The sequence below is a fragment of the Pseudovirgaria hyperparasitica genome, assembly GCF_010093815.1.
Source record: "Pseudovirgaria hyperparasitica strain CBS 121739 unplaced genomic scaffold EJ05scaffold_3, whole genome shotgun sequence".
In the NCBI taxonomy this organism is placed as follows: Eukaryota; Fungi; Ascomycota; class Dothideomycetes; order Acrospermales; family Acrospermaceae; genus Pseudovirgaria; species Pseudovirgaria hyperparasitica.
The window spans coordinates 1,327,090-1,353,341 of NW_022985551.1; the positions used below are offsets into that span (position 1 = coordinate 1,327,090).

General features: G+C 49.7%; 11 protein-coding genes across 11 annotated transcripts; 4 read left to right on the top strand and 7 right to left on the bottom strand.

Annotated features, from left to right (window-relative positions):
* Positions 1–83: 83 nt before the first annotated feature.
* EJ05DRAFT_497678 (uncharacterized protein) lies at positions 84–1,857 on the bottom strand (the record flags this gene model as incomplete). The annotated part of the gene is made up of 2 exons (XM_033746569.1): positions 84–1,521; positions 1,613–1,857. 2 exons carry the CDS (start codon positions 1,855–1,857, stop codon positions 84–86), a joined length of 1,683 nt encoding a protein of 560 aa, XP_033603570.1.
* A 382-nt stretch (positions 1,858–2,239) lies between these two features.
* Positions 2,240–3,334, bottom strand: EJ05DRAFT_497679 (arabinofuranosidase; the record flags this gene model as incomplete). Its single annotated transcript, XM_033746570.1, has 3 exons — positions 2,240–2,432; positions 2,496–2,990; positions 3,048–3,334. The coding sequence occupies 3 exons, from the start codon at positions 3,332–3,334 to the stop codon at positions 2,240–2,242; spliced, it is 975 nt and encodes a 324-aa protein (XP_033603571.1).
* Positions 3,335–4,278: 944 nt separating this feature from the next.
* EJ05DRAFT_535959 (uncharacterized protein) lies at positions 4,279–5,677 on the top strand. Its single transcript, XM_033749282.1, has 2 exons — positions 4,279–4,845; positions 4,907–5,677. Exons 1-2 carry the CDS (start codon positions 4,460–4,462, stop codon positions 5,580–5,582), a joined length of 1,062 nt encoding a protein of 353 aa, XP_033603572.1. The 5' UTR covers positions 4,279–4,459; the 3' UTR covers positions 5,583–5,677.
* A 359-nt stretch (positions 5,678–6,036) lies between these two features.
* Positions 6,037–8,209, top strand: EJ05DRAFT_497681 (uncharacterized protein; the record flags this gene model as incomplete). The annotated part of the gene is made up of 3 exons (XM_033746571.1): positions 6,037–7,575; positions 7,733–7,918; positions 7,997–8,209. The coding sequence occupies 3 exons, from the start codon at positions 6,037–6,039 to the stop codon at positions 8,207–8,209; spliced, it is 1,938 nt and encodes a 645-aa protein (XP_033603573.1).
* A 425-nt stretch (positions 8,210–8,634) lies between these two features.
* EJ05DRAFT_435423 (putative TFIIH and nucleotide excision repair factor 3 complexes subunit) lies at positions 8,635–10,145 on the bottom strand (the record flags this gene model as incomplete). The annotated part of the gene is made up of 3 exons (XM_033741699.1): positions 8,635–9,832; positions 9,882–9,969; positions 10,022–10,145. 3 exons carry the CDS (start codon positions 10,143–10,145, stop codon positions 8,635–8,637), a joined length of 1,410 nt encoding a protein of 469 aa, XP_033603574.1.
* A 257-nt stretch (positions 10,146–10,402) lies between these two features.
* Positions 10,403–11,766, top strand: EJ05DRAFT_473677 (putative PaaI_thioesterase family protein). The gene is made up of 10 exons (XM_033743447.1): positions 10,403–10,449; positions 10,497–10,537; positions 10,604–10,616; positions 10,670–10,735; positions 10,793–10,835; positions 10,885–10,956; positions 11,007–11,053; positions 11,107–11,125; positions 11,177–11,255; positions 11,304–11,766. The coding sequence occupies exons 1-10, from the start codon at positions 10,423–10,425 to the stop codon at positions 11,383–11,385; spliced, it is 489 nt and encodes a 162-aa protein (XP_033603575.1). The 5' UTR covers positions 10,403–10,422; the 3' UTR covers positions 11,386–11,766.
* On the bottom strand, positions 11,609–15,518 carry EJ05DRAFT_253590 (ARM repeat-containing protein). Its single transcript, XM_033740187.1, has 7 exons — positions 15,104–15,518; positions 14,973–15,051; positions 14,451–14,908; positions 14,215–14,399; positions 12,309–14,164; positions 11,989–12,258; positions 11,609–11,936 (listed from the first exon to the last, which is right to left on the bottom strand). Exons 1-7 carry the CDS (start codon positions 15,191–15,193, stop codon positions 11,779–11,781), a joined length of 3,096 nt encoding a protein of 1,031 aa, XP_033603576.1. The 5' UTR covers positions 15,194–15,518; the 3' UTR covers positions 11,609–11,778.
* EJ05DRAFT_253589 (antiviral helicase) lies at positions 15,519–20,036 on the bottom strand. Its single transcript, XM_033740186.1, has 5 exons — positions 17,203–20,036; positions 16,871–17,147; positions 16,623–16,810; positions 16,394–16,573; positions 15,519–16,344 (listed from the first exon to the last, which is right to left on the bottom strand). The coding sequence occupies exons 1-5, from the start codon at positions 19,930–19,932 to the stop codon at positions 15,844–15,846; spliced, it is 3,876 nt and encodes a 1,291-aa protein (XP_033603577.1). The 5' UTR covers positions 19,933–20,036; the 3' UTR covers positions 15,519–15,843.
* EJ05DRAFT_253593 (Swi3-domain-containing protein) lies at positions 20,037–21,263 on the bottom strand. The gene is made up of 3 exons (XM_033740188.1): positions 20,897–21,263; positions 20,766–20,844; positions 20,037–20,713 (listed from the first exon to the last, which is right to left on the bottom strand). The coding sequence occupies exons 1-3, from the start codon at positions 21,118–21,120 to the stop codon at positions 20,141–20,143; spliced, it is 876 nt and encodes a 291-aa protein (XP_033603578.1). The 5' UTR covers positions 21,121–21,263; the 3' UTR covers positions 20,037–20,140.
* Positions 21,264–21,390: 127 nt separating this feature from the next.
* EJ05DRAFT_253689 (uncharacterized protein) lies at positions 21,391–24,036 on the top strand. Its single transcript, XM_033740189.1, has 7 exons — positions 21,391–21,903; positions 21,950–22,028; positions 22,086–22,204; positions 22,254–22,874; positions 22,928–23,080; positions 23,136–23,449; positions 23,515–24,036. Exons 1-7 carry the CDS (start codon positions 21,685–21,687, stop codon positions 23,918–23,920), a joined length of 1,911 nt encoding a protein of 636 aa, XP_033603579.1. The 5' UTR covers positions 21,391–21,684; the 3' UTR covers positions 23,921–24,036.
* Positions 24,037–24,752: 716 nt separating this feature from the next.
* EJ05DRAFT_253691 (uncharacterized protein) lies at positions 24,753–25,836 on the bottom strand. The gene has a single exon (XM_033740190.1). The coding sequence runs from the start codon at positions 25,685–25,687 to the stop codon at positions 25,040–25,042; it is 648 nt and encodes a 215-aa protein (XP_033603580.1). The 5' UTR covers positions 25,688–25,836; the 3' UTR covers positions 24,753–25,039.
* Positions 25,837–26,252: the final 416 nt, after the last annotated feature.

Below are 26,252 nucleotides of genomic sequence, written 5' to 3' on the forward strand. Positions count from 1 at the left end.
AGTGTTGATAGGTCACGATCCGATAGACCAGGCAGATGATTGCATAGTTCGATGCAAGCACCGGGTGATATCAGTGCGTCATACTATATCCCTCGTTTTCTTTTGCCTTGTTTCGTCCCCTTCCTTGCCTTTTGTGAATTTTTTGTGGGAGGAGAGATGCTTGCCAGATCGTTCAGTAATACAGTCACAGCTCTTTCCCACATGCTGTCGTCTTCAGACTGCTCTGAGTGAGCAAGGAACTCTGCCAATTTCAACGGCGGTTGCATACGATGGACGAGATCTCTAATCGTAGTTTTACATTTCTCCGTGACTTGATCATCTGAAGGCATGGAATTATGTACTGCTAAGCACTGAAATAAGATCCTGAGCGAGTAAAGTACGGCTTGATATTCGGCAGAAGTCTGGATATATTCCCAATCGATTCCATGTGTAGCACCTCTAAACAAATCCACCATGTTTCGTTTGGAAGGGAGTCTTCTACCTCGAGAGATCCGGGTAATGCAAACATATCTCATGCACATTAGACGCCATCGATCGTTTTGTTTGTGGCCTGGAAACAGGTGTGCTATATGCGTGGCATTTTCGATGAAAGTCTGGCAATGCTCGATAATCTCTGGCTGGGAAAGCGAATCGATATAAGTGCCACCTATCTGGTGGCCAATTCTCGAGAACTCACGAGTACCACCAGGCGTTCCATTGAGTCGAGCAATAGCGTATCCAAGCTGCCGGAAGTATCGACCAGAGTCCCAAGGCGAATGCTTATCAGGGTCATCAAGTAGCACAGGCATGTATATCCTGCAGTCCGACTGCAAGGAGTTGATCTCCGAGAAGGCCAGTCGATCAGAAGAAAATACTCCGGCATGCAGTAAATACTCCGAGACTCTGGGATCAACCATGATGTTCTCTGTGAGGTGCCTCGTCATAAAGGTTCTGCTGAACGAAGTCTCATGGCAATTATGCAAGTATGGTTGCGCAAACCTGTCTATGTCGTCTCCAACTGAATCTTGGGATAGAGCGGCGGACGCACATTGCCTGAGCGATTTGTGGCTGTCCAGGGTAAACTGAAATGCAACCTGAGTCATTGCGGTAACACCAAGTTCACGTGTAATGCCTCGAGGTATGAAGCATGGGACACTGAACATCGCTCCAGACTCATCTGTCGGCATGTGCACTCCAAGGTCATTCAGAAAAACTACAGTTCCGTCGCCAATATCGTGAATAATGAGATCTGAGTCTGACGTAATGACTATCCCACCAGTAGAGTGCGCCAGCGTTGCACAATGATCATCAGCTTCGCCATCAACAAGTGACACCATGTTCTGATATTTGCTCAGCAGCAACGCCTCTATCACCGCCGGCACCAAGAATGGTAGGGGTGGGAAAGTGCCGAGAGCCCATGCGCGCGTATGGATGTTCTGCTTTGCCTTGAAGGATATCAGGCGATTCAAGCTGCTTGTAAGTCGATCGAGACGTTCTTTACGCTTCGATATTGGTAGACCGCCATCAAAATAGATTGCCTTACTAACAATTGTCAGTATAGAGAGACTGGATTAGGGCCGAAATGTCAAAGCATTCAAATAATGGAGTCTACTCTATTTTGACGTCAACATACACCTGCCCATTGTAAGCTTCCAACTTCGACAGCCAATCTACAGTAGCTTCCCCGATCGCATGGTAAGTGAGTGTAGAGGCGAATGTGTTTGTCGCCCCACTCGCTAAAATCTCTTGGGAGAAGATGAAATGCGCCAATGCAGGTCCATCAATGATGAGTTGTTTTGGCTTGTCGTCATTCGTAATTTCGAATTGTAGAGACGTCGCATAGGGCTGTACCTTGGATAGAAAGCCAGGTATACCCATATTGAGAGGCCTCTGGTCCTTGGCTGAGAGCTGACGCGATCATCAATATTAGAGTCTAGAAATGCGAATACGGCTGATGCTCGGCGAGCTTGTTCAATTTCTGCTTGTGATTGGCCACAGATTTTTAGCTCCACAAGTGGGGACTAAGCTCCGGAAGTGAATGATTTACGAGTCGGCACACATCAACATCAACAACTTCGGATGGCGTCACAAACCGAAAATATACTCACATAAGAGGCGAACGGATATATGAAGGAGTGATACCCTCCTTGACATGAGAGTCATAACGTATAGTAGGCTGATCATCATGTTGGTGTACTCTTTTCAACAGTCCCATCCCAGACTGACGAGTGTCCAAGTCCTCTTCATAGATACAAAATAGCTATGTTGGCTCCCCGGAAGGGCCCTGCATGACAGTCCCGAGTGGTTCAGGACTCCCAAATATTGGTTGCCCATTCCTATCCCACTTAACAATCTTCGCCATCGTGTATCGCGACCGGTCGCATGCGCCATTGCTATTCGCCGTGGCATGATATACATTCCATATCTGAGTTCCGTCTGGACTCTGGAAGAAGCTATGAATCATTATCAGCATATGTTCTCAGATCCTCAAAAGCCTAGAAAAAAGTATAGCTTACCCATTATGACCCGGCCCAAAATTCCCATTCGCACTTTGCAAGAATGGCCCAGTCTTTGTCCAGCTCGCCTTCTTAAGCGGATCCCCGCCAACATAAGTCAATACGCCCAGCTGGTAACTGCTTGTCCCACAGTAGCTCGCGGAGAAGCTCAGAAACGTCTTGCCCTTGTGGTACATAGCAGCTGGACCCTCATTCACGCCGAACCCAACAGTCTCCCAATCTGCTTCTGGTAACGACAGCTCATGCGTCTCACCCAGCGTACCAGGCTCGAGCAATTCTGCAATACAGAGGCCTTGGAGGTCGGATGTAATACATGACCATACGAAATAGAGCTGATCTGGGAAACGAAGGACCGTACCGTCGATGCCAAACTCCGAGGTCAGCGTCGACAGATATGTATATGTGTCGAACGGGGTGGCACCGCCAATGAGTACGTGCGGGCGCTGTGTGTCACAGCATGTAGTGCAGAAGCCAGCGCTAAAGTAGAGATACCATCTAGATGACACATTAGTACGACTTGAACGTCTGTCTGTGCAAGAGGCGAAATATTACCGGCCGTGGATATAGTGCAGCTCTGGCGCCCATAACTCGCAGCTGCGCGACGGGTCGTCGGGGGTGAAGACGGTGCGTGTCTCGCCATCCTTGAGTCCCTCGAGAGTGGTAGCCCGTGTAATCTGGACGTTGCTATATGTGGTCGTGGTCAGATAATAGTAGCCATCGAAGACGACTATGTGTGGATCACTCCCTAAGTCAGGTTTCAGGGGATCAGAGTAGTTTGCTGCGAAGACGAGGGAGATGGCGGATAGGCATATCGCCGAGAGTAAAGTAAGAAGTCTCATATCTTACAAGAGAGAAATTGAGATTTACTTGTTGTGGTCTTCCAATATGCCTTCTCTCGAGCTTCTCATATGCTTACTGTCACGAGAAAACTAGACATTGGACTAAGTGATCTTGGCATGAAATTTTCGGTTATTAGGGAATGATCATCTTCAATCGGGATACAGTAAGTAAAGCGAAGTCAGAAGATGATTCCAATGTTCATGATACCAAAGTTTCATCAGTTTGTGCAATATGCCGAGCACACCAAGATCTTGGAGATGATGGAGACTCCACATTACGAATAATGAATGACACAGGGGTGGGCCTCTCATGATATTCTTTTGTTTTCCTTGCTTGTATCAAGCCCTAATTGAAGTAGTTGGGTGAATTTCCTACCCCGCAAAATGCTAAAAGGGCTTGTTGCTCTTTCTTGGCAGCCCGCCGGATGCAATGTCGATCCATCCTTGAGTATAGACAATACCGGCTAAGTTGCGAACAGCATCTTCAAGTCGCGTGGTCCTAATAACGGATCATGCCTCCAAGCTCCCGTGAACAACATCCCTGCTTGGTGTGCACGGCAATCAATCCTTTGCAAACCCACCGGAACCTCACTATTACTAGACCAATCGTCCCGAACGCTTCCCCGGATTTCGGCCTATCAAGTTCCGGATCTAGTAATGGCGCATCGCCTTCACCTGGGGTCCTGTTTAAGTTCGCAACGGGCCTGCATCTGATTCTTAGCGTAACATCTGGGAGGGTATGTCATAATCCTGGGCTCACGTCATGTGAACGATGTCGCCTGATGGTAAGTTTTATCCATATAGTGCTCGGGCGAACCATACACTTGCAGCCGTCTTGGCAGTTCGATTGTTATACCTCACTCCTTTCTGACTTGGGAGCACGAGATTGGGAAGAGAATTCGTCCTATAAGCAAGGATCGTGTAAGATTTTCCCAATTTTGACAAGAGATACCTGGAGGCCTTCGCGAGACTTTGGTACCTGATCTGCTCTCACTACCGAGCGCGGCATATGGAAGTGGAGAGACATCGTTTTCTGCGTATATATGATCGTCATACCTATGCCTATAACCTCACATAGGAGTCACTGAACCGTTCTTCCTTTCTTTACTCACAAATTCCACCGCAATGCATCTCTCCACATGTCTTCTCGCAGCCGCCACACTCAACTTCGCCATCGCTCTTCCTTCTAACCTCGAACACCGGAATGACAAGGTCGGCTACCTCTTCACCCACTTTCCCCCTGATGATGAAGCAATCCACATGCTCCTCTCAGACGGCAACAATGCCCAGACCGGCTGGAAGACGCTCTCCTATGATGGAACCTCTAACACCTCCGCCATCCTGCGTAGCGACGTTGGCACTAAAGGCGTACGCGACAGTCATATCGTCACATCTCCTGATGGATGCAAGCACTACCTCATTGCCACGGACCTAAACGCCGAGGCCCTTAATTACGACTACAACTACGCCAGCCGCTTTGGCAGTTTGTCCATTGTCGTCTGGGAGTCCCCGTAAGCCTGTTCCTTCCCATTCTCCGGCTTGCAAAGCCCGGCCCTCCTAACGCTGTGATAGTGATCTCATCAACTGGTCCTCCGCACGCCTCACTCCGCCCCTTGTCGACGCATCCGCCGGAAACGTCTGGGCACCCGAAGCAAACTGGGACTCTCAACTCCAGGCCTACATCATCGTCTTCGCTGCCCGCTACTGGTCCGCGTCTGACCCGGATCGAACTGGCGCACAACCGCCCAACATCCTGCAGTACGTCACAACAACCGACTTCCGGACCTTCTCCGCGCCAACAGAGTATTTTGCACCAGGTTATCCCGTTATCGACGCCACGTTTCTCCACGTACCAGAGCAAGGCCCGGATGTGTGGTATCGCTGGGTGAAGTCCGAGGTCGACTACATGGTGTTTCAACAGCGGAGCGAGGACGGGATCCGAGGGACGTGGACGAATGTGGGTGGAGCACCGGATTCGGAACGGATCGAGTTTGCGAGACAGTATTCGAACAATGAGGGGCCGCTGATCTTCAGAGATAATGTTGATCCGGGTTTATTTCATCTTTGGATTGATGAGAGTACTTTGGACAGCTACATCCCAGGGCAAGCAAGAACCCTGGATGACATGGCGGCGTGGGAAGGGCTAGGGTTGGATGGATTCCCGACGCGGGCAAAGCATGGTGTTGTGGTGGCGTTGAATCGGGAGCAGTATCGTGGAATTAGCACAAAGTACAAGGTAGTTGCGTGAAGAAGGCGGTGCGATAGAAAGATATCATCTTGAAAAGGATTGGGAACAGACGTTACGGTAATGATCAACCATATCTCAAACAAAATAATTGGATCCATGGCTCTCTGATGGTCATATCGTGATGGTTGTGAGCCGTCTGAAGTAACAATGCAATGTAGAGAATATAATGACAAACAGTGCGTGAGTATCGATATTGCACTTTAAGAGCTAGTCCAATAGCATTGTGCAGATACGGAACTTGTACAACAATATGGCAGTCTTGCTTTGTTACTCCGTCGCAGGGGAGATGCATGACTACTAATGGTTGTTGTAGCGTGTTGTATAGGATCTTAAGCATTGATCCATGAGATATCTACGAGATACAGATGTCGGAGTGTTATGATGCTCATGAGCTTTGAGCTATATCGAAAGTCCGGTAAGTGGAAGCTGCGAACTGGGGGCATCTACATAGAGTATGAGGGTGATGGTGACTGGCGAACGTGTGTTCTTGCCCCCAAACATATTCCTCTGTCGACGACTCCCTCAACGATATTGCAAGTATTCATTTGAGTCTGAGGATGATGTCCCGGTGCCATCAGATGGCATGATCGCCATGGAGGCCGACACCAGTCCATCGAAGAAGAGGTTCGACGCAATCAGAGCCAAGTGGGAGAAGGTCGCAACACCGAAGCAAGAAAACCTCCAGTCGAACAAAGGAACAACAGCGCACATGTTCAACATGAAACGTCTGCCGCAGTCTTTGTCCGAGCCCAATCTCCCCAAACAACAACAACAGCAACAACAACAAGATACGGAGCCACTACAGAGCCGAATAAAGCGTTTCACCTCCATTGCTAACTTAACCACGCCTCTGTCCGCCATCACTTCACGCGCCCGTCGACGCGACCCACAGCTTCTTCTCCCTCCATCCTCCCAATCGTCGAACCCCAATCAGTGTGCCTCTTCGACCGCGATCGTGATCCGCCAGTCGCCCGTCAAAGCAAAGATCCACGATGCCGAAGCCATGATTTCTTCACCCAAAAAGCACCAGAATACGCTGCCGAGGAGTGCTACGACGAGCAACCTCCCCGTGCTTGCAAGATCGCGTCCTGTCTCAGGCACGTCCTTGAGCTCTTCGCTCCGCTCAGCCAACGCACCTCTCCCACAAAGCAGGATTCCAACACCAGGCCAAAATGCAATCGACCAGCGCAGTGCCAAGTTGGCCGCAGCTGGCAAAGCTCTCGCCAGTATTGCCAATCCCCCAGACTTGACCCGATCTCTGACACAGCCCATGTTCCCATCCATGGCGATGCCTTCTCGTTTCATAACTCCGAGACCTGAGAGCTCGCGAAGGGAACAGCCATCTGGCACGTCATTGAGAGGAGGTGGCGGTAGCATGAGACGAACCTCCTCGTACCTCAAGAGAGACAAGGTGGATACGCTTGGTCAGATCAAGGAATCGTCAGACATGTCGGGAGGCACCGAAGATGACAAGAAAGACAAAGCAAAAGATAAAGAAAAGCTTAGTAGAAATTCTGAAGAGAAGGACAAGACCATGCATGCCAATGGGTCGCGCCACGTCAAATCACCGCCATCAAACGAGCAAACACCGAAAGCAAAGTACCACCTCATCCCGCAGCAGAACGGCAGAGATAAAGGTAGAAAGCACAACTCTCTTACCGTACCGCAATTGAGAACCCCACGGGCGATTACAATTGATACAAAGAACGACCTAGCATTGGTCCCCGTGACGGCCAAGAAGCTGCAAGTACCTTCTGGCATGATGAGGCATGCTTCGGTCCATGATATGATAGCCCAACCTACCCTTACCAATGTTTCCAAGCCCGAACTACCACGCAGCCATACTTTTAGCGGTATCAATAATTTCTTCAAGAGCTCCCGCGACAGTATAGGAAGCATGGCGAGCATTACTGCGCGACGGCGTTCCGACTCGAGACCCAGAAACTGTCTTGCTGGAGCGGAGGATCTCGACGTGGAAAATATTCCTCGAGAGGTGAGTGGTCTTATTTTTACTTCCGTCTAGACAACCACGAATCCTCCTATCCCATTCTTACGGCGCGCTTGTTCTTTCACTCTCTCTCTACTAAGCCCTTAACATCTATGCCCTTTTTCCTACTGCTCGTCAAATCTGACCATATTTCCCATCTCAGGTACATAAATCAGAGGACAACGGATACTGGTGCGGCCGCCTGTGTACCATAGACAATCGTCTCCGCGACGAAGGCACAATGTATTCCCACCGCCACGCCGCCCGTGACGACGACGCACGTCTCCGCAAAGCCTTCCGCGAGCTCAAGGGGCTGTGTAAGACCGAAGAAGCAACTTCTAGCCTACGGGTATGTACATAATCAGCTACCCAGTTCTCTTCTTTTTATGATTTGAGTTGAGGCCAAAGATTAATCTTGGAAATGCAGCGCTACATGCATCGCTACGCCACCACGCAGCAGAACATGACCTGGGTTATGCAGGAGTTGCCCCGGGAACCGAAAAGAACGCCCATCAGGGACGCTGATCGAGGATCTTTCGGTTCGTTTGGCAGTGTTGGTGGAGGTGGCCGTACGCCGAGTGTAAGGATTGGACTTAGGCATTTGTTCGGTAGGAATGGAAGTAAGGGACAGCCGGCGTAATGTGCGAGCAGGAAAGCTTATTGCAGCTACGGGCCGAGTAGTAAGAGTGGTATTGCATGGCGTGGTATGACGGTGGAGATACGGAAGGGAAGACAGATGTATGGCGTACCGGGGCGGGGGAGTTCAATTGCCAATGTTCTGCATTATTTGGCGAGTCGAATGTGCGCGGCCTTGCGCGAACAAAAAGTATGTGTCAAGAGGATCGATAAGACATTCTACTTTTGTATGTCTGAGGTGGTTGGTTTCAAGATGCTACAAAAGAGCAGCTGGTCGGGGTGTTAGCCAGACAGGAAGCTCACATAACGCCGTGTAAATGCCCACGTAAAAAACGCCGTCTCTGCACGTCCCATACCCGCGAGTTCTAAACTTTTGTCATCATCTCCATCATTTTCCTGCTCCTTGGCTGTGAACATGCCATCTCCACTTCAATCCTTTCCTTTCTTGACAGCAGCAGCTTTATTGGTCATGTACGTCTTCATCTGTTCAATGCGATTCACAAAAAACACCCTCTTGACATCGTTCTTCCATACCAAGACACCGAGATTTCCGGCGTACGCCACCGCGTCCGCATACTCGTCCTTGCTCCCAAACTCCTTGAGCAAGTATCCATGAGTGGCCTTCATCCGATCCCCCTCGATTTGCCATAGGCGGATCTGATCAACGACTGTAGGAGGCAGGACTGGATTGCTCTTCGCCATCTGTGGGTGCGCGTGCGTGGCCAGATAGCTGATGATCTGATCGGACGTGATGCCATACCCGATAGCTCGTTGCACGGATGATTTCGTGAGTTGGCCGGCGACGAGGTTAGGGTAACGGGTTTTGAGTTTGGTGAAGAGATTGAGCACGGCGATTTGGAGGACCGAGGAGGTGTAGGCGTAGAGACGGTAGTTGGTTTCGATTATGATGTAGCCTTTGCCGGCGGCTGGGGCGCTGGTCGGGGTGGAGGATAGGGACGTGTTGGAAAGGGCGGAGCCGTCCGATGTGAGGGTTGTGGCAAGTCGAGTTGGGTAGAAGACTGGGGAGGAGGGCGACGGCCGGTATACGATGCCGAAGTCGTTGAGATCGTCCAGCATATGTTTTTGAGTGGGCGTCAGGTTCTCTGCAGAGTAGTCTTGCCCGAGTTCGAGAGAGCCCAGCATGAAGAGAAAAGAAATGATATCGACGTGTTCCATTTGTAGCGATTTAGCGTTGTTCAAATATACGACAAGTAAAGACCAAATCTGTGCATTGACTTCTTGAAGTAAGAAGGTAAAGCCGACCTGGGTTATTGAGACGCGACTGTTCTTATTTGTTACAAAGTTGCCGGTGCTGAGAAGAATTTTCGTGCCGGTGCTGATTTCTGCGGCTGAGCGAAGACCTGCGCCGGTGCTGGCGACCATGTAGTAGAGGATTGCTTCCCACTGCTGGCGAGCATAATCATCGAGGAATGTTATATCCTTTTTCTCTGTCTCAGGCGTGTTGCACGGTATGCCGAATGACCTGTGGTTTCCGCCGCCTGTTAACGCTTGCCGCAGCGATTTTGCGAAGATCGGGGAGAGGCGGTAGACAGGTTTGGAGGGGATTTCTTGGTCGATGGACAGGATGTGTAGCCCCTGGAGGAGAGTGACAGCCTGTTCCTTTTCCCTTTACTTTTTGTCAGTCGTGGCCTGTAGTGGTAGCTGATATCACTTACGCCTTGGCGTCCGGACGTATCCAAGCATCAAGATCTGTAGCGGCGAGCGGACCTGGCATGTACAGCATAGCGGCGACAATAGTCTTTGCTACAAACAGCGCATTAGCAAGTGATAAGAGCACCATGAAGCCTTTACCAACCTAAGTGCGGCAGCAATCGTCGAAAGACAGCTAGGACAGTGCTCGGCAGCTGGTACAATTTCTTGTGGTCGACGCCGGGCAGACTCTCCAGGTAGTCCAGAGCCTGGGTTGATGACGCCGACATCGTGAAAAGATGTAGGGTCGTAACAGGTATATCGTCACCTAAGTATCATTGTAATGTGGATAAGACGCGTACAAGTAAAATCTGCTACGCGCGATTGTGAAGTGAGGCAGAGGTATTGAAGTCCGAACGTTAGAGAAGGCTGCTCTGATGTCAATGGATCAAGAACTCCACAATGTCTTGGCACTATCTATGCTAAGCCCTTTAGGGCTGAACCCAGTGTCGACGTTTCGGAACAGGCTGTGATCTTAATTCCTCTCATCTTTACAAAAAGCTAGCCATGGCATCTCTGAAGTTTGTTCGCTCGGTGGGTGAAATCGATCTAAGCTTTGGAGCACTGAACTAATGAGTCAGGTATGGGAATCGTTCAGGGCGAATTCCGGACTTGAACCAAGGTACCTCGGTCAAGATCAATATACTTACCTGTTTGTACATATACTCACAAGATGATCATGCAATAGGCTTCTTGATGAGGTATCTAGGGTATCCTACCAATATGGGTCTGCCAATGTTAATCTCTATCAAAGCTGAAAATAATCTCTGCCGTTCCTGGTTGCGTGAACTTTGAACTTCCGATTCAGAAGCAACACACCGTATGTATCTATTTCTTCACAGCACTGTAACCAATGGTCATTGGCTAAGTAATATAGAATAGGCTAAACATCCTGCATGGTGGAACCATAGCAAGCATGGGTGCGTCTCGTATTATTACGTCTACCACGCCTCTAACACACACACATAGTTGATTTGGGTGGCTCCTTGGCTGTAGCGTCGAAGGGGCTATTCTCAACTGGCGTATCGACAGACCTGAACGGTGCGTAACAATGGCGACTTGTTCACTCACTAATTGACTTTTCGTTCAAGTTACGTACATCAAGTCGGGGGGCAAGATCGGAGACACCATCAGAGCGGTGAGATTTCGCATGCACGTATCAATCTGGTCCAATTGCTGATATCTTCACAGGAAGCCACATGTGACAAATGTAACAACACTCGGCATTGGAGCCGTCTCTGAAGCTGACTGGTGTTTTTAGTCGGAAAGACTCTAGCATTTACATCGATCCGCTTTACAAACGCACAAGACGAGCTGGTCGCTCGTGGAAGCCATACTAAGTAAGCTGCGGTTATACGATCAAATCGAATGTTGCTAATGAACCCAAGGTATATCGCACCAGCTTGGAAAGACCCAAAAAACATTACAGACGAACTTGCGCCCAAGCCAGAAGAAACACCTGGTCAGTGAACGCCTCACACGAGGCAATTCATACGTCGGAGTGTAGTACAGTATTGTCCTAAGACTCCACTAATCATGACTTGGTTTATAATTTAGACATCGATAAGCAATGTCGAGTACTTACATACATAACTGGGTATCTAAGGACCCATGTTCGTCCACTCCTTCTCTTTCGCTCACTACCTATTCCAATGCCCATTCCTTCTGCTTGCCTATACGCAGTCGCCCAACCATGCAATGGTATTCCTACATTGATGATCAAATTGTGCTTGACCCTCCTTTTGCCCTTGATTTAGGCTCGCAGTATCTTCCAAGAAAGTATTCGCCACACTAACGCCTCCGCCGCCGATGTCTTGGCTCAGGTGAAACGCAAAAAGATCTAGTGTTTTTCATGCATTCCTCCTAAGATTGAAGCGCTCCGTTACTCGCGGCTTGCTCAGCGGCGACAGCAGCAAAAATAGCATCAGCTTGGTGCACTGCACCCTGGAGGACTTGTTGCTCCTCAGGAGACAGGTTCTTCGTCAAAGATTCGTACATCTGTGGCTCTCTCGATTGCAATTCTATTAGATATTAGCAGGCCGTTGATTATGTCAGGGAAGACAGCATCTGTACCTATGAGAGAACTTTTTAGCATGCTGTATGGCTCTAGCTTATCGAGCGGTGTCTCGAGCAAGCTCTCCTCCTCCAAGTCATCGTCATCCTCAATGGAAGAAAACTTCTGGGCCTCCTCATTCAAGAAATCCAGATAGGCGGTACTTTCATCTTTGACATCGTCGCCTTCGTCTTCGCCTTCCCATTCCTCGACTTCCCACTCCTCGTCATCCTCCTCCTCGTCGTCATCGTAGCTGCCAGCAAAGTCTTCTCTCTTCGCCTCTTCACGATCTGCTCAGGGGTTAGCATATATGACAAAATCTGTTGCAGGAAAAACTTGCTTTTTAGTGCGGCAGGGAGGGTTTGAAACAACCGGACGAGGCCCTGTAGCAGTCGCGACCACCCTGGTTGAATTGTGACAGGTACTTCCTCCCCTCTCAATGAGAGGAGCAGTGTTATCGCAGCAATAGAAAGCTTCTTGTCGTGAACTCGGGTGAAACTGTCCATATTCGCAAACCATTGACTGAAGAATTTGTTGGTCCACTGGTTCGCCTCAAGGATCTGGAGAGTAAGCCTTGGGTTGTAGTAGACGGCGTTGATGACCATTTCCATGAGATGAACTCGGACGGACTTGACTTTGGGCTCATCGTTGTTAAGTTTCCCCATAGCAAGGCTGATGAACTCTGGAATGCATGCATCAATACTGCCACGAAGAGAGAGCATGAGGTTCTCGGCGAGCTTGCACCCGCATATTCGCTCAACACCCCCGACTTTGTCGTCTTTAAAGATAGTCCGGATGATGTCTACAATAGCTTCGAGATATGGGGGATTCTGTCTGAGTGCTTCGTGACCAAAGCTAACAAAGTTCTCCAGTGCTGGTAGCATATCTTCGAGATAGAGCTCAGCCCCTGCTTTAAAGGTCTTGTGAATGAGCTCAAATGCCTGCCACATTGTAGGTGAGATGCTCTTTGCTGCGAATGTACAGCTGTCGATTATCTCGAAGACTTCATTGTATAGGTCATAAAGCTTATTTTCGAGCGTGATCGTGATGACAGGCATTAAGACAACTTCAAGGTGTAGGAGCACGTCTGGCGTACTCTCCAAGGTAAGGATAAGAGTTCCGATGGTCTGAAGCACTCCCAATGCATTGATGCTCTTATCATCCAGGTACTCACCATTCTCGTCGTCATTGCCTCTTTCGATAACAACCCTAGCGAGACGGAGGTAGGTATCGCGAAGCTGTTCACTTAAAGCCACAGCGAATGGGGTTAGTTCGTTAGCGAAAACCTCCACAAAGTCTTCCATGACATTCGCTAATGCATCGACATCGACCTCGTTGGCGAGTTTCAAGAGTTGCTGCATGACCTGGGGAATGTTATGTTGCATAGCCTGCCGAATGAGGTCATGTCTGATAAGAGGCTGAAGTGCCAAGGCAGCCTCGACACGTACAGGAAGATCCGGGTCCGCCATACATTCAAGTATGTTCTTGTAGATAGTCACGAGATTATTCTCATCCTTGAACTCTAGTTGCTCAAACCTTTCCAGTGTATCGCATGCGCGGGCGCGAAGGAAACCATGTTCGCTGTGGAATTCCGGAAACACATGCCTGACGAAGAAGTATTCCATCTGGTCCGCAATAGGACTCTTTTTCCCAAGAAGAACTGTGGACAAAGATCCAACCATTCTAAGAGCTCCTTCTTTCTGTCTTGGGTTCCTTGCCTCTACTGGTGTTGTCTCCCATTGGTTCATGATGTTATTCACAAAGCTTAGCACCGTATATGTCTGCTTCCTTCGATTCTTGGTGAGGGTGGTAAGGAAGGTCGTTGCGGCGGCATCGGGTGCGGTCAGTTCCTCGTAGAAATTTAATCTCCGGTGAAGGTACTCCTGTGGATCAGATTCGAACAATTCAAGGTCCTCGTCCGACTGGCAGAGTACCGGAAACACAAGGTGAGCTATCAAAGTTTCCGTGTGTGGCTTCAGAAGAGCCCACATCGCTTTGGGCTTGACACATTCATCCAGAAAAGTCAAAGTAAAAGACAGACATGGTTTGCTCAGCCAAATGGTTTTAGCAACCCATTTCTCGATCTGCTGTAGATAAACTTTGAAGATCTCCGGGGCAAAAACTGCGCTAAAGTTCTTAGCTACTTCAGCATAGTCGGCTTCGTTGTTTTTGCCGAGACTTTGCGGGTTGCCGTATCTAGTGGCGTCTGTCAGTCAAGCCCAAAGTAACCGGAGCGGACGTCTTACCTCATATACAGCCTGTTCAAATTAGCGTACGCCCATTTTTTAGATCTCCACCAGTGATTATTTTCTCTGTCTTCAGTATCTTCTGGCATCGCCATCGTCTGCAAGTCTTTGCCGACAACGTTGATGAAAAGTGTGCACCAGTTGATCATGGTTTGCTGTTCACGTAAGCAAACTGGGAGTTCGTACTGTGCGGGATCAGCATATCTTCCAAATGTCATTCGTGCGCTCATACTTACGTATATTGCCTGCTTGTAGACTTTGAGAACTGTGTGGAGCATATCGCCGGCCTCGGGCGTAGTCTGGTTCAAGACACCGTTTCCGATATTCAGGAGTTGAGGGAATGTCATTTCAACAATCTTGTCGAATTCAGCTCTTGCTTCCCCTCCCTTGTAACGGTATATTCGGCAGAGGGCGAGGAGACATTGAACACCTGCAAAGACCGAATTTTCATCGCCGGCGTTCAGTAGATTGATGGTCAGCTCTAGATAGCTCGGCCATTTCGAGGGAAAGTCGGATGCGAGTATTTTTTGAAGCGTAGGCGTAAGCTGAGCGCGGATAGAGGACGGAGAGGCAGCGAGGATGGGCACTAGGCGGTTTCTGAAAACGGCCTTCTCTTCCTCAGGTATCGGCTTTGCTTGCGTGAATTCTTCATCCGACCAGCCCTTCTGAACGCGATTTTTGGCATATAGGACAGCTACGCGGCCAGTCAGCGTGCCAATTTTCCCGAAAAGCTGGATGAACTTGTCGGGATCACATACTAGCTAGTCTCACAGCGTGAACTTGCTCGGACTCCAAAATGTTCAAGAGCGCGTCGGTGAAGCCAGGTTGCTCCTCTGCCTACGCACATTGTGAGTTCAAAGGCAATGGAGTGGAGTACTGGCTACCATACACGTTTAAGATCAAGCTCTGCTTTCCTTCGCGTATCGATGTCAGCCTCCAGAGTCAACTGGATGCAGGCCCTAAGTGCTGTGACGTCCATCTTGGTACCGTTTGAGGAGCTCTTGAGGGTTTGCCAGGACTAAACACGTGGGGTCGCCAGGATCGCGAAGCTTGCACAGACGGTGCTACAGGCACACGATCGATGTACAGGGCAGGATGATCTGCAGAAAGGACTTAAAGTGAAGCAGTTTGTATCTAAGCGAAGGGAAGAGTTTTGGGCATGTATGTACGGAGGGGTGTGGGAATTTTTGTTCGTGATGGTTGGCCGAGGGGTGGAATGTACTAGTGCTGTGGGCCTCCTTTTAGCTAGGGCCGGCCTGCTTAGATAGCGCGACATGGCCTGCCACCTATCAATCATCATAGCTAGCTGAGAGTCTGTGTGAGCTGTCAACACTCTCTTCGGTGGAACACATGCACAACGCTGTGAATTGCTCCACCACTCCACTGGCTGGCTACAAGACACACGGTATCACCATCCAGACGACGTGTTTCTTCAACAGTCAAGCACAACGGGATCGATCGTATGACGTGCGTTCGCGCTCTGCTGTGATGCGATCGCTGACTGACACCGGCGCACTTTGCTTTGTATGTACTATGTACGTACAGAACAGAATGTCATACGACACTCTCAGTATTGCCTCCCTATCAACAACGGCAAGTAAAGCGCCGCTTGTCGTCAGTCAGGCCAGCCTACATGTATAAAGATGCCACTGCGCATACGTCTCGCTTGATCATCTCCTGCGCTGTCTGCATCTTGGTAAACAGCTCTGGATCGCCAATGATGCGTGCCGCATTCTTCACCTCGCGACAAGTCTCATCCAACCTCGTGATGACACGAACAATAGTCCCTTCCATGACGTCTGTCAAATCCGTGATACGGTTGAAGGACATGCCGCGCGCCCATTCGTAGACGACTTCGACCATTCCAAACCGTGGCTTGCTAACAAAGTCGTTCGAATCGTCAGAGGATAGAATGACCTGATGGAGTGTCTGAATCTGATTGACCTTTTCCGATATCTCCACAATCTTTGCCTGTCCCTCTTCCAGCCTGGACGTCAAAGTCGGAGTGGCGTCCGTTTTCTCTTGGAAGACGAATGCTGAAAGCAGCGCAACAATCTCCTCAGGCTCATATTCTGACAACACATTTTCGAGGATAAGTTCGGTCAATACCAATTCGTCGGCAGAATGGATCTAGGCATATCAGTAAGACAGTGCGCTTGTATCAGAGTAGGACACATACTTCACATGCAACTTTCCCTTTTAGCTCGACTCGCGACTTGTCGTCAATGAAGCCTAGGTCCTTTAAGACGGAGAGGCGCTGTTCATAATCTGGAAGCAATTGTAGATTCTGATCCGACATCAGTTGCTTGAGCTGCGTTATGGACTCTTTGATTATCCATTCGTTATGTTGCATGGTAAACTGCTTTCATCAGTATAGGACTAGTACGAAGGTATGTTGCAAGGCTCACGTGTTCTACAAATTTCGGGCACTGCAAGCATGCTCGGTGCTGTGCGGTTTCCGCCTCCTGTTTACGAGCTTCTAGGATGTTCTGAAAAGACAGATCCTTGATTTTAGTCCAGTCTAGCTCATTCCAGTCAGAGAAATCCCAAGACTTGCACACAGGAACGAATTGGTCTTTGGCGACTTCAAGCGCGCCTACGTTAAACATTAGTATCATAGCTCGTTGCCAGCGAGCTCGTAATACTAAACACTCACCTTTACGATCGTTGAGGGATTTGAGCGGAGCGACTACTTTTATGGCTGTGCTAGTCACACATTCCACGTCCGCAAGATCGACAAAGACAGGCTCTAGGCTCATATCTTCCACGGTATGAGGCAGAGGAGCAAAAAACTTGCCAAAGTCTGCCAGGTATGGCAATGCATCACTGATATGCTTTCCTCCTTGGGAGGATGCTATCTCCAGGACGCATAAAGCTCCGGTACCCTTATTGATCCCGTCGCGTATTAGCATGCCTGCGGTCCGTACACCAGCCTGTGATATATTAGCAACTTTTGGGGAGACATGAATGGGTTCGGCAGTCAGAAACCTTTTTGTAAACTATCAGTCTCCTTGCAGTGAACCACTTTCTTCCAAGAGGAGATGCTAATGCTGCAAGAAGGAGATCATTTGTTAACCGTTTCCAATTTATACAAGCTTGGTGGCACTGCTCGAGATCAATGTCGCAAATCTCGCAAGGCTCTCGTTTGATTTTGGCCAGGTCAGCCTCGGACAGCTTCACTTTCTTCTCGTGCTCTGGTAACAGGGTTTGTGTAGCGTTCTCACTGAAACTGCGCTTAATCATTTCCTCGATCTTCAAAGCCTCGACACGGAGAAGATTTAGAATCATGTTGTATGTCAACCGAAACTGCGATCGTAGCTTTGTCGGATCGCCTAGCATCATCTGCCGAAGTCTGGCTATTGGCGGTGCTTCATCTGCTCCAGGAGCAACGATAATGACTGAGCCAACCGGGTCAAGGCCTCTTCGTCCAGCTCTCCCAGCCATTTGGGTGTATTCGCCAGGAAGTAGGTCTCTAAACGCTCTACCATCATGTTTACGAAAGCCAGAGAAGACGACAGTCCTGGTGGGCAGATTGAGACCCATGGCGAAAGTCTCTGTTGCGAACAAAACTTTCACGAGGGACTTTGCAAATAGGATTTCAACCACCTCCTTAACAATAGGTAGCATACCACCATGGTGGACAGCGATGCCACGCCCAAGAAGCTCTCTTAGCCGTCGAATTTGTGGGAGAGTCCGGTCTTCCGGTTTCAGTCGAGCGATAGATTTCTCGATAATCATATGTACAGCGCTCTTTTCTTTGGCATTGCAATAGTCCTGGTTCGAGAGAGCATCGGCATTCTCTTCACATCGCTTCTTCGAGAAGACAAAGATACAGCATGGAAGTAACTGCTCGTTCCGAAGATGATTGACTAGATGGACCCAGATCGTGCGGTCCTGTGCAGCCGTTGTACGCCCGCCGCCTCGCCCTGTTCGAGCTATGTTTCCTCTACCACGCTGCGCAGGTGCTTGACCCCGTCCACGTTGCTGAGGGCCACCCCTTAGTGAACCACCCCGTTGAGCACCACCTCTTTGTTGTCCACCACGACCACCTCGTTGATTACCACCGCCTCTTGGGCCTTCAGGTTCTGGAGGGGGGGCTTTGATTTTATCTTTGCCTGATAGTGCATCGTTCGCATCCTTCCAGCCTTTCTCGATAAATCTTTTTTCGGCATCAACGATCTTATGCATAGCCTTGTTCGCCCACAGGAAGTGCTCCAAAGGCACAGGCCGCTTTGACGTCGAAATAACGTATATGTCCTTCTTTTTCGTTCTTCCTACCCACGAGGCAAATTCATATGTGTTAGGCACTGTTGCGGAAAGTAGAATGAGAGTAACGTGCTCGGGAAGCATGATGATGACCTCTTCCCACACGACTCCACGCTCGAGGTCGTTTACATAATGGACCTCGTCAAATATCACAAATTCGACGTCACGGATAAGATCTGCACCACGGTAGAGCATACTTCGCAGGATCTCAGTCGTCATGATCAGACAGCTTGCTTCAGGTCTGATCTGCACATCACCAGTCAGGATTCCGACGTCATCGAACTCGTTGCGAAAGTCTCGGAATTTCTGGTTACTGAGCGCCTTGATTGGCGAAGTATAGATAGCTTTGGTCATGTGCTTTGCTGCTAGTGCAATTGCATATTCAGCGACCACAGTCTTGCCCGCAGACGTGTGAGCAGCCACAAAGACGGAGTCTCCATTCTCCAAATGATAGACGGCCTCCTTTTGGAACGTGTCGAGTTCGAAAGGCCACTCTCTTGCCATGTCTGGGACGAGGTCTCGAAAGTTGGCAATGCCGCGATTGATATCGACCATATGAGCCCACTGTCGACCTCCTCTCTTGGACGAGGCTGTTGCTAGCTGACCGTGGGGAGCAAGGGATGGGAACTCCACGGGCAATAGAGCATCAATGTCGTCTTCGCTTTCACTTTTATCGTGATCTTCGGAGCCGCTTTCTTTGTTTGCATCGCGAGACCCGTGCGGTCTCTTTGAAACGACATCATCGGCATCATACTCCTCCGTCGTCTCCTCTAAAGTCTGCTCTACTTCAGCCGCGGTAGCATCATCTGCTTCCTTTCTTAGTTCAACCTTAAGGCCTCTCGAAAAGCCAGGAGGAATCTCCAAAAGGCCGCCCTCAACTCCAAATTCAATGATACGATCTAGACCACCGGCTTGCACCCTTGTCTTTCCGGCTTGTTGCTTAGATATTGCGTCGTCTTCTATAGCTTGTATTGATTCGACGTCATCTAGTCCGCCTGGTGCGAAGGGAAAGAAACCTGCTGCCCCACGAACAAATTCTGCTCTGTTGGCAGGTTTCCTGAGCAGTGATGTTGAGTTCTTCGCAGTGGCACTGCCAGCAGGAACTGTGATCTCCTTATAGCCAGTCACACGACCTTCGAGTCCTTCGCGTGTGAACCGAGTGATTGTTCTCGTCTGCGTTGGTGCGATCTCGAAGAGGTTGGTATAGTTGGCTGGAGTTTCCCACCTGTGCTGGAGCTTGTTGAGCCACTGCGTACTGAATGACGTTGAAGGGGTAAGGAATTCAGTTTGAAGCTCAGATTTGAGCTGTTCTTCACTTCTTCTGGCGCGTTTGCATGGGCGTTGTTCATGAAGAATCGTGTCTATGAAGGCGTCGTCCTCTGTCTCCAGTGCTTCCGCGACTAGATGCACTTTATGAAATGCATCAACCAAGTCTTCCATCCTGTCAATCATAGCAACAGGATTGCACTTAGTGGAAAGACGTGGCACCAAGAGTATGTTGTTCTTGTCTGTGACGTTGACGGCCTAGGTGTGGAACTCTTAGCGTCTTTCTGTTACTAGGAGCCCCACTTGCACTTGGGCACAATTAGAACATGGATGTAAAGACAATGCCGGACAAACCAGGCGATTGGCGCCGGTTGCCACGAATTTATCATAATTATCACCACGGATCATCCATTCCACCCATCTCAGCCATTGCTTCCATTTCGTCCGCAAATTCTTCTTCTTCGGGATGGGCTTTCGGCGGTTTGGCCGTGGATTTGGTTGCGTTGATAATAGATTCTTCCTCTGCCAACAAAGCGTCAAGATCGTCATCATCAACTTGATCGCCAGAGCCTTCATTCCTATGAGATTCTTGTTCTTCAGCTAACAAGGCGTCAAGCTCGTCATCATTTGGGGTGTGTGAGAGAGGTTCACTAGCATTCTCCTGGCCCCTTGAGCTCTGCGCCAGTCTTGCGTCTAATCTTGATTCACGCGCTTCATTGTTGGCTTGGTCACCGTTCATAAGCCCTTCGGACGCCGGACGTCTTGGGACATCATATTCGTCGACATAGTCATCTGGTTCCGAGACTCGTGGTTTTCCTTCGTCAATCCATGCCCTCCTCATCATCTGTATTGTCTTCTTGTGACCCAATTTCTCTACCATCACCAAAGCGTCCGTGAACTTCGCACGTGGGTATAGATCGTCGAGCCAGAATTGGTAGGTGTTGAGTAGGCGAGCGATATCAGAGAACTGCATGTAGGATTAGTAGGATGGTAGACCTAAGTGAAACTCTGTTACGTGCCTCGTGTCCCTTGCCCTTGAACCTCAGTCGATCCTTGGATATTTTGCGCAGCTTTGGGATTCCAGCAGCTGACAATAATCTAGCCAGTATAAGCATGCATGCCGTCGTTGTTCATCAGATTCTGGCATCACCTTGCCTCGTCCAACTTGGGTATCGGCTGTCGTTTCTTAACTATCTTGACTTCCTCCTCGATACCCAAATCATTCTTGACATTTACAGCATTGGTGCGAGTTTGCTCTGCGTCGTTCGGTGCATTGCCTACGTCTCTAAATACGTCGTCCATACTGACATCATAGTTGAACAAATCGTCCAGGTCGTCGCGACTTGCAGACGCTTCCGTAGTGGCTCCTGGCATTCTGGCTTCGTGGATATTCAGAGTCTTGTCTACAGATGGTAGCGCCTTGATGTCTAAGTGGAGAGCCCAGCTGGTAGAGGTAATACTGTGGAAATATAGTGTGTATCTCACAAATATCCGATGTAGCCTCTCCGTGGTATAGAGACCGCGCATCGCGAAAGACGCGTCGCGGCGCGGGCGCGGATCAGTAAGTTGCACTAGTCCTAATTAGGCTAAGGCCCTCACCACACTTTCAATCGGTTCCTTTCTCATCGCCGACAAAGCCTATTGAGCGCGACAATAGCAGCAACCGTGAATGAAATCTACCATATAAAATCTATCGACGTCTGATCTGAAGTCCTGAAACAAATTGATGTCCAGTCTTCGTCTTGCTCCTTGCCCAACGACATTAAATAAGCATCAACCCGCGCATTCTGTCCAGGAGACATTGAGAACCAAAATCTTCGCCGGAAACATACATCGCGAAGCAAACCAATCTTGTTCTACCAACCAAAAGCCCCGCCAAGTCAAGTGTTGTGGCCCATCAAAACTGCTATCCTTACGAGCACAACGCAGGTCATTACGATGGCTGTGTCAGAGGTGGAGTCTGTCGACTCCATCTCGTACAGACTGCGAGACTTGCTGGCCCACGCTCGCCGATTGAAAAGCTCGACTTCAATAGATCCTCGTCTGCCAGTGTCAGATCTTTTCCAGGAAGCAGGGCAACCCAAAGTCCGTTCCCACCCAGTTCTTGCGAAGGGAATACTGGAGGCAGCGGCCAGAAAAATATTCTATGGTATATTGGTGAGTCACGTGCAAAGTCTGACTTTTAGGTTTACTGACTTCATAGGACGAATATGATATAGAAGAGCCTGAATTTGTTCAAATGTGGAATCTGTTGGATATTCTACAGCACTATGAAGACATCGGTAAGCATGCACTCGTGACCGCCTTGGTCGCAAAGTCACTAAATACCTCATGTACAGGTCAAAGTTCACCAGCTCTGGTACTCTGGCTTCTCGAAGAGATGCTTGACAGTCAGAACATTGAAGCTTGTCGCCGTGTTTTCGATTACATGGAATCGCGGAGAGAAATCTTGATCGCCGTGAGTGAGAAGCAAAGTATTTGACGGTTCTACAGCTAAAAGACCATAGAGCAACTTCTCAAGGAACAAAGATTTAGTCATCTTGAGGTCTTGCAACGAACTTCTTCGGCGTCTTTCTCGAGCTGAAGATGCCGTATTCTGCGGTCGCGTCTTCATTTTCATGTTCCTCAGCTTTCCACTTGGCGACAAGAGCTCCGTCAACCCCCGGGGCGATTTCCATGTGGAAAACGTCACGACGTTCGCCGACTCGCCATCAGGAGTATCGAACGGAGAGCCTGATGAGATGGATGTGGATGGAACGGAGGTCACTGAAACACAAGTCACAGTGAATGTTCAGTCGGACGATGCCGAAACCAACACATCCGCGAATCCAGACGAAAAGGTGGTGCAGAAGAAGACACCAACCTCTCAGGTCGATATTGATACGCTCTATCCCATCTTTTGGTCCTTGCAACAAGCATTTTCCAATCCTACTCGACTGTTCTCTCAGGAAGCGTTCGACGAGTTCAAGAAAGGACTCGAGATGACTCTACAGAAGTTTAAAGAGATCCCGACGGTAATTTCAGGAGAGAAACTGGGTGTCGGCCGTGGGCTAGCCAGTAGTTCTGACGATTTCGCGAGCACATTCAACCCCAAATATTTGACCAGCAGAGATCTATTCAAACTAGAGGTACGATCTGTTCCCGGGCCGGACGAACTGTAAGTGCTAATGCCGAAGACCAGTTAAGCGATCTTGCGTTTCAACGACACATCCTCGTGCAGTCACTCATTTTGATCGACTTTCTCCTATCCCTAACCGAGGCATCGAAAAGCAAGCTAGCCCCAATCACCACGCAGAAAGCACTCCGGTATACCTTTACAGTGAGCGAACACGACGTACGTATACCCTAGCATCACTAGTATGACATGCAAGTGGCTGACACGAACACAGGCCGGATGGGCTCTTGGTATCAAGCGAGCTATCGTAAATTATCTGCAGGAGGGGCCCGAAGGCAAATTCTATCATCGCATGGTTGAAGTTGTCTTGTCCCGAGACAAGAATTGGGTCCAATGGAAACTGGAAAACTGTCCGGAGATCAAACGTGCCCCTGTGCCGGCAGACGTCTTCCAGGAATCGAAATCTGGAGCGCAAAAAACATGCGCTGGAAGGGTCATGCGTGCAGCGCCCATGGGGTCTTTAAGCTTGGCATTTCTGTCAGATAGCGATGCAACAGATGGAATGGAGGGTCTCAGAAATGGCGATCGGTAAGGTTCCGCTCATCCGAGAATTTTTGATGCGAAATTGTACGAAGGCTTACTTGGGACAACAGCACGGTGGTACCAACGCCAGAGAGCTTCATTCATGGCATTCAAGGGGATGACCTGGATCTGGAAATGGCAACTGAAGATGAAAAGGAGTCATTGCACACGGCTAAAACCAGTAAGACATGGCGGGCTCTTCGCATTTCAAGCAGGGATAAGCTCAGCCGCTTCGATCAGATTGATGATGGAAAGAACATCCAGAAGCTTACGCAGGTGGAGCCATCTGCAGAACCGCACGCAGAACTTTCCAACGTCACTGAGCAAGGCGAGGCTGGTTCTGGGCCAGTAGAATTGACAACAGAGAGCTCCGTGACCGAAAAGGGTGAGAAGGTGCAGGGAACACCGCCCTTGGAGGAACAGCGGGCCGGTTCTTCAGATCAAGTGACAACAGCAGCATCCGAGGGCACCGGTTGAAGAAGCGACAGCACATTTCCAGAAAGACTAGCCAGGCGCCGTTGAACCAGAGACTAATAATTGGGCCATCGACAAACAGATCGACTACGATCTATAACGCAGGCACATATTGAGTATGGGGAAGAGAAATCATCCTGCAAGATAGCAGCAAGGGTGCGAAATGTGGGGTTGGGATTATGATGAAATGAAGAAGATGATGAGATATGTTCTTGCCATTGAGCTTCATCGGCAGTTACTGGTGGATATATTTGGGACAGATGATAGGACCGGTGCGAGAACGATCTCGGCGTAGACCAGAATTGGTTATTGTCGACGACTGAAGCAGAGAAATGGGCCGTGGAAGCCAGGAATCGTGTGAAGCGCTAATGCTCGAGTTGGGCGCATGCCAGCCTTCTCTTCGAATACTATGCCTATCGCGTTCTTCTTCTTGGACTTGGATGCGGCGGAAATATTTACCGTCGTGCCTGCTGATCGTCTGTAGAGGAATGTCTTTTCCTTCTAGGGCAGACTTACGCGGGGAAGATGCAGGGTCAGTTGCATGCATGCAGGTAGGTCCTGTCAGACAGGCCTTGGATACGATGAGGTTGTGTCAATAGGTTCTGTCATTAAGGCCTTGTCATTCAAGCCTTGTCGGTGAGGTTGTGTCAGTAGGTAGGAAGACGCTTCCACTGGCACGTCAAGCTGGCTATACGATGCGTATTGTATGTACGTTTCCTGACACGCCAGAACCCTTCCTCTCGATCAACGGTCTACGCTGTACATCTGCGCCTTGTGGAGATGCATAGCTAGCTATAGCACACGGCGCCTCAGGTTGATATGATGTAGTGGTGGTCGCAGTAGTGTCACCGTAGCAGAAGTTTTGCATGGTATGCCACCAATGAGCAAACACCGGTCCAGCGGACACAACATCAGAGAGACGTGAGCTGCCGGCTAGCCTCACCGTCTACGATGGGAATGTTAGTAGTATAGATTGTAGCATCATATTCGCGTGTCGATGCATGTGCCGGTCGGTGGTGTGTTATTTTTTCTTCTCGCAACACATCTATGCATCTATCTATGCATCTGGCTCATCGTGGCGGTGGCGTGCAGAACGAAAGCATAATGATCCTTCGCTGCATGTCAAAAGCAAACTATCCCAGCTGGCGAAACGAAACTAAGGCTCATCTCATCTTGTTTGTTGACGGTGGAGCCACGGGGAGATGCAGGGTATCGTTGTATTATAAGTGTGCTATGAATCTTGGATGAGTGTTGTTGTTCCCCCGGATGGTTACAGACAGACATGGGTTCGAGATTGAAGGGCGATTCGCTTGTCTGTGCGGTGCGATGGGATGCGGCACTCTCTATCTCTGCCCTCCCCCGTCTGTGTATTGTGTATTGTTGTATTGTGGGTTGTGGGTTGACCGCCATCCATCTAATACCATATCGCGATCTATGCCCATATCTGCCATCTACCATTCCTCCCCGTTCCCCGCGCATCATAACCCGAAACCGAAACTTCAGCCCATGCTCGTCCGCGGCCGCGCGCACATGGCACATGGCAGCACACGCACGCAACATGCCCATCCCAGCGGGCATCATCATCTCAAATGTCTGAGGCAGTGAAAGCTGACGACAGCCTGCGACAGCTTGCGACTCCAGCTGGGTCTTCTTTTTTCCGGGGATAACACAGCCCGGCTGCCGAATGCGAGAATTTCCGTGGCTCTCCCCCCCCCTCCAATCTCTTCTCTCGCGCGCTGGCTTGAATCCGACGCGTCTGCAGGACTCCATCGGCGAGCAACCTGCGACAGTGGTACAAGGGAGAGACGTGGAGACTTTGAGTAGCAACAGTGGAATCGCACGAATCCCATTGCTTCATCTGGGATGGCCTCGCGGCCTTTCCCCTGGGTTTTCTCATCTTACGTCGTCCGCCGTTGCAAACCCAATTTCGCACAGCGGTATCAGAGAGAGAGCTACACGGCACGAGTGGGTGGGGCACGGAAAAATCATGGCAAAAGGACGTAATACAGTACAGCAGGATGGCTATAGCTAAGCAAAGCATGGCATGGCATGGCTGATGGTCTGGAGCCTACTTGCCATGAAATGACACGAACATCCCAAGCAAATCGGCGAGGCGGTTCGGCCCTATGGAAAACAAGGCCGCCTGTCCCTCTGTTCCTCTTCCTCTGTGTTGCGTCTGTTGGTTGTGGATAATAATGCCGGCCTGCATCTGGGAAAGAAGTGGGTAATTGGTAGCTCTACATCGTATGGCATTGCCGACGGACACGGAGACATCCCCGGCCAGTTCGCTGCTATTGTAAGGACCGTCGCATTGATCCCTGCTGGCATTGCGCTG

Coding starts and splice junctions, on each gene's coding strand:
- EJ05DRAFT_473677 (XM_033743447.1), top strand. CDS start 10,423: ATGGCATCTCTGAAGTTTGTTCGCTCG. Junction 10,836..10,884: donor TGGAACCATAGCAAGCATGG/GTGCGTCTCGTA, acceptor ACACACACATAG/TTGATTTGGGTGGCTCCTTG. Junction 10,957..11,006: donor CGTATCGACAGACCTGAACG/GTGCGTAACAAT, acceptor TTTTCGTTCAAG/TTACGTACATCAAGTCGGGG.
- EJ05DRAFT_253691 (XM_033740190.1), bottom strand. CDS start 25,687: ATGGAGTCCTGCAGACGCGTCGGATTCAAGCCAGCGCGCGAGAGAAGA.
- EJ05DRAFT_253689 (XM_033740189.1), top strand. CDS start 21,685: ATGGCTGTGTCAGAGGTGGAGTCTGTCGACTCCATCTCGTACAGACTG. Junction 23,081..23,135: donor TTACAGTGAGCGAACACGAC/GTACGTATACCC, acceptor ACACGAACACAG/GCCGGATGGGCTCTTGGTAT. Junction 23,450..23,514: donor GGTCTCAGAAATGGCGATCG/GTAAGGTTCCGC, acceptor TTGGGACAACAG/CACGGTGGTACCAACGCCAG.
- EJ05DRAFT_253593 (XM_033740188.1), bottom strand. CDS start 21,120: ATGCCAGGAGCCACTACGGAAGCGTCTGCAAGTCGCGACGACCTGGAC. Junction 20,845..20,896: donor CCCAAGTTGGACGAGGCAAG/GTGATGCCAGAA, acceptor TATACTGGCTAG/ATTATTGTCAGCTGCTGGAA. Junction 20,714..20,765: donor TCAAGGGCAAGGGACACGAG/GCACGTAACAGA, acceptor TCCTACATGCAG/TTCTCTGATATCGCTCGCCT.
- EJ05DRAFT_535959 (XM_033749282.1), top strand. CDS start 4,460: ATGCATCTCTCCACATGTCTTCTCGCAGCCGCCACACTCAACTTCGCC. Junction 4,846..4,906: donor ATTGTCGTCTGGGAGTCCCC/GTAAGCCTGTTC, acceptor ACGCTGTGATAG/TGATCTCATCAACTGGTCCT.
- EJ05DRAFT_253589 (XM_033740186.1), bottom strand. CDS start 19,932: ATGATTGACAGGATGGAAGACTTGGTTGATGCATTTCATAAAGTGCAT. Junction 16,811..16,870: donor ATCCCTCAACGATCGTAAAG/GTGAGTGTTTAG, acceptor TGTTTAACGTAG/GCGCGCTTGAAGTCGCCAAA. Junction 16,574..16,622: donor GCCCGAAATTTGTAGAACAC/GTGAGCCTTGCA, acceptor TGATGAAAGCAG/TTTACCATGCAACATAACGA.
- EJ05DRAFT_253590 (XM_033740187.1), bottom strand. CDS start 15,193: ATGGACGTCACAGCACTTAGGGCCTGCATCCAGTTGACTCTGGAGGCT. Junction 14,909..14,972: donor TCACGCTGTGAGACTAGCTA/GTATGTGATCCC, acceptor CTGGCCGCGTAG/CTGTCCTATATGCCAAAAAT. Junction 11,937..11,988: donor GCTAAAAAGTTCTCTCATAG/GTACAGATGCTG, acceptor AATATCTAATAG/AATTGCAATCGAGAGAGCCA.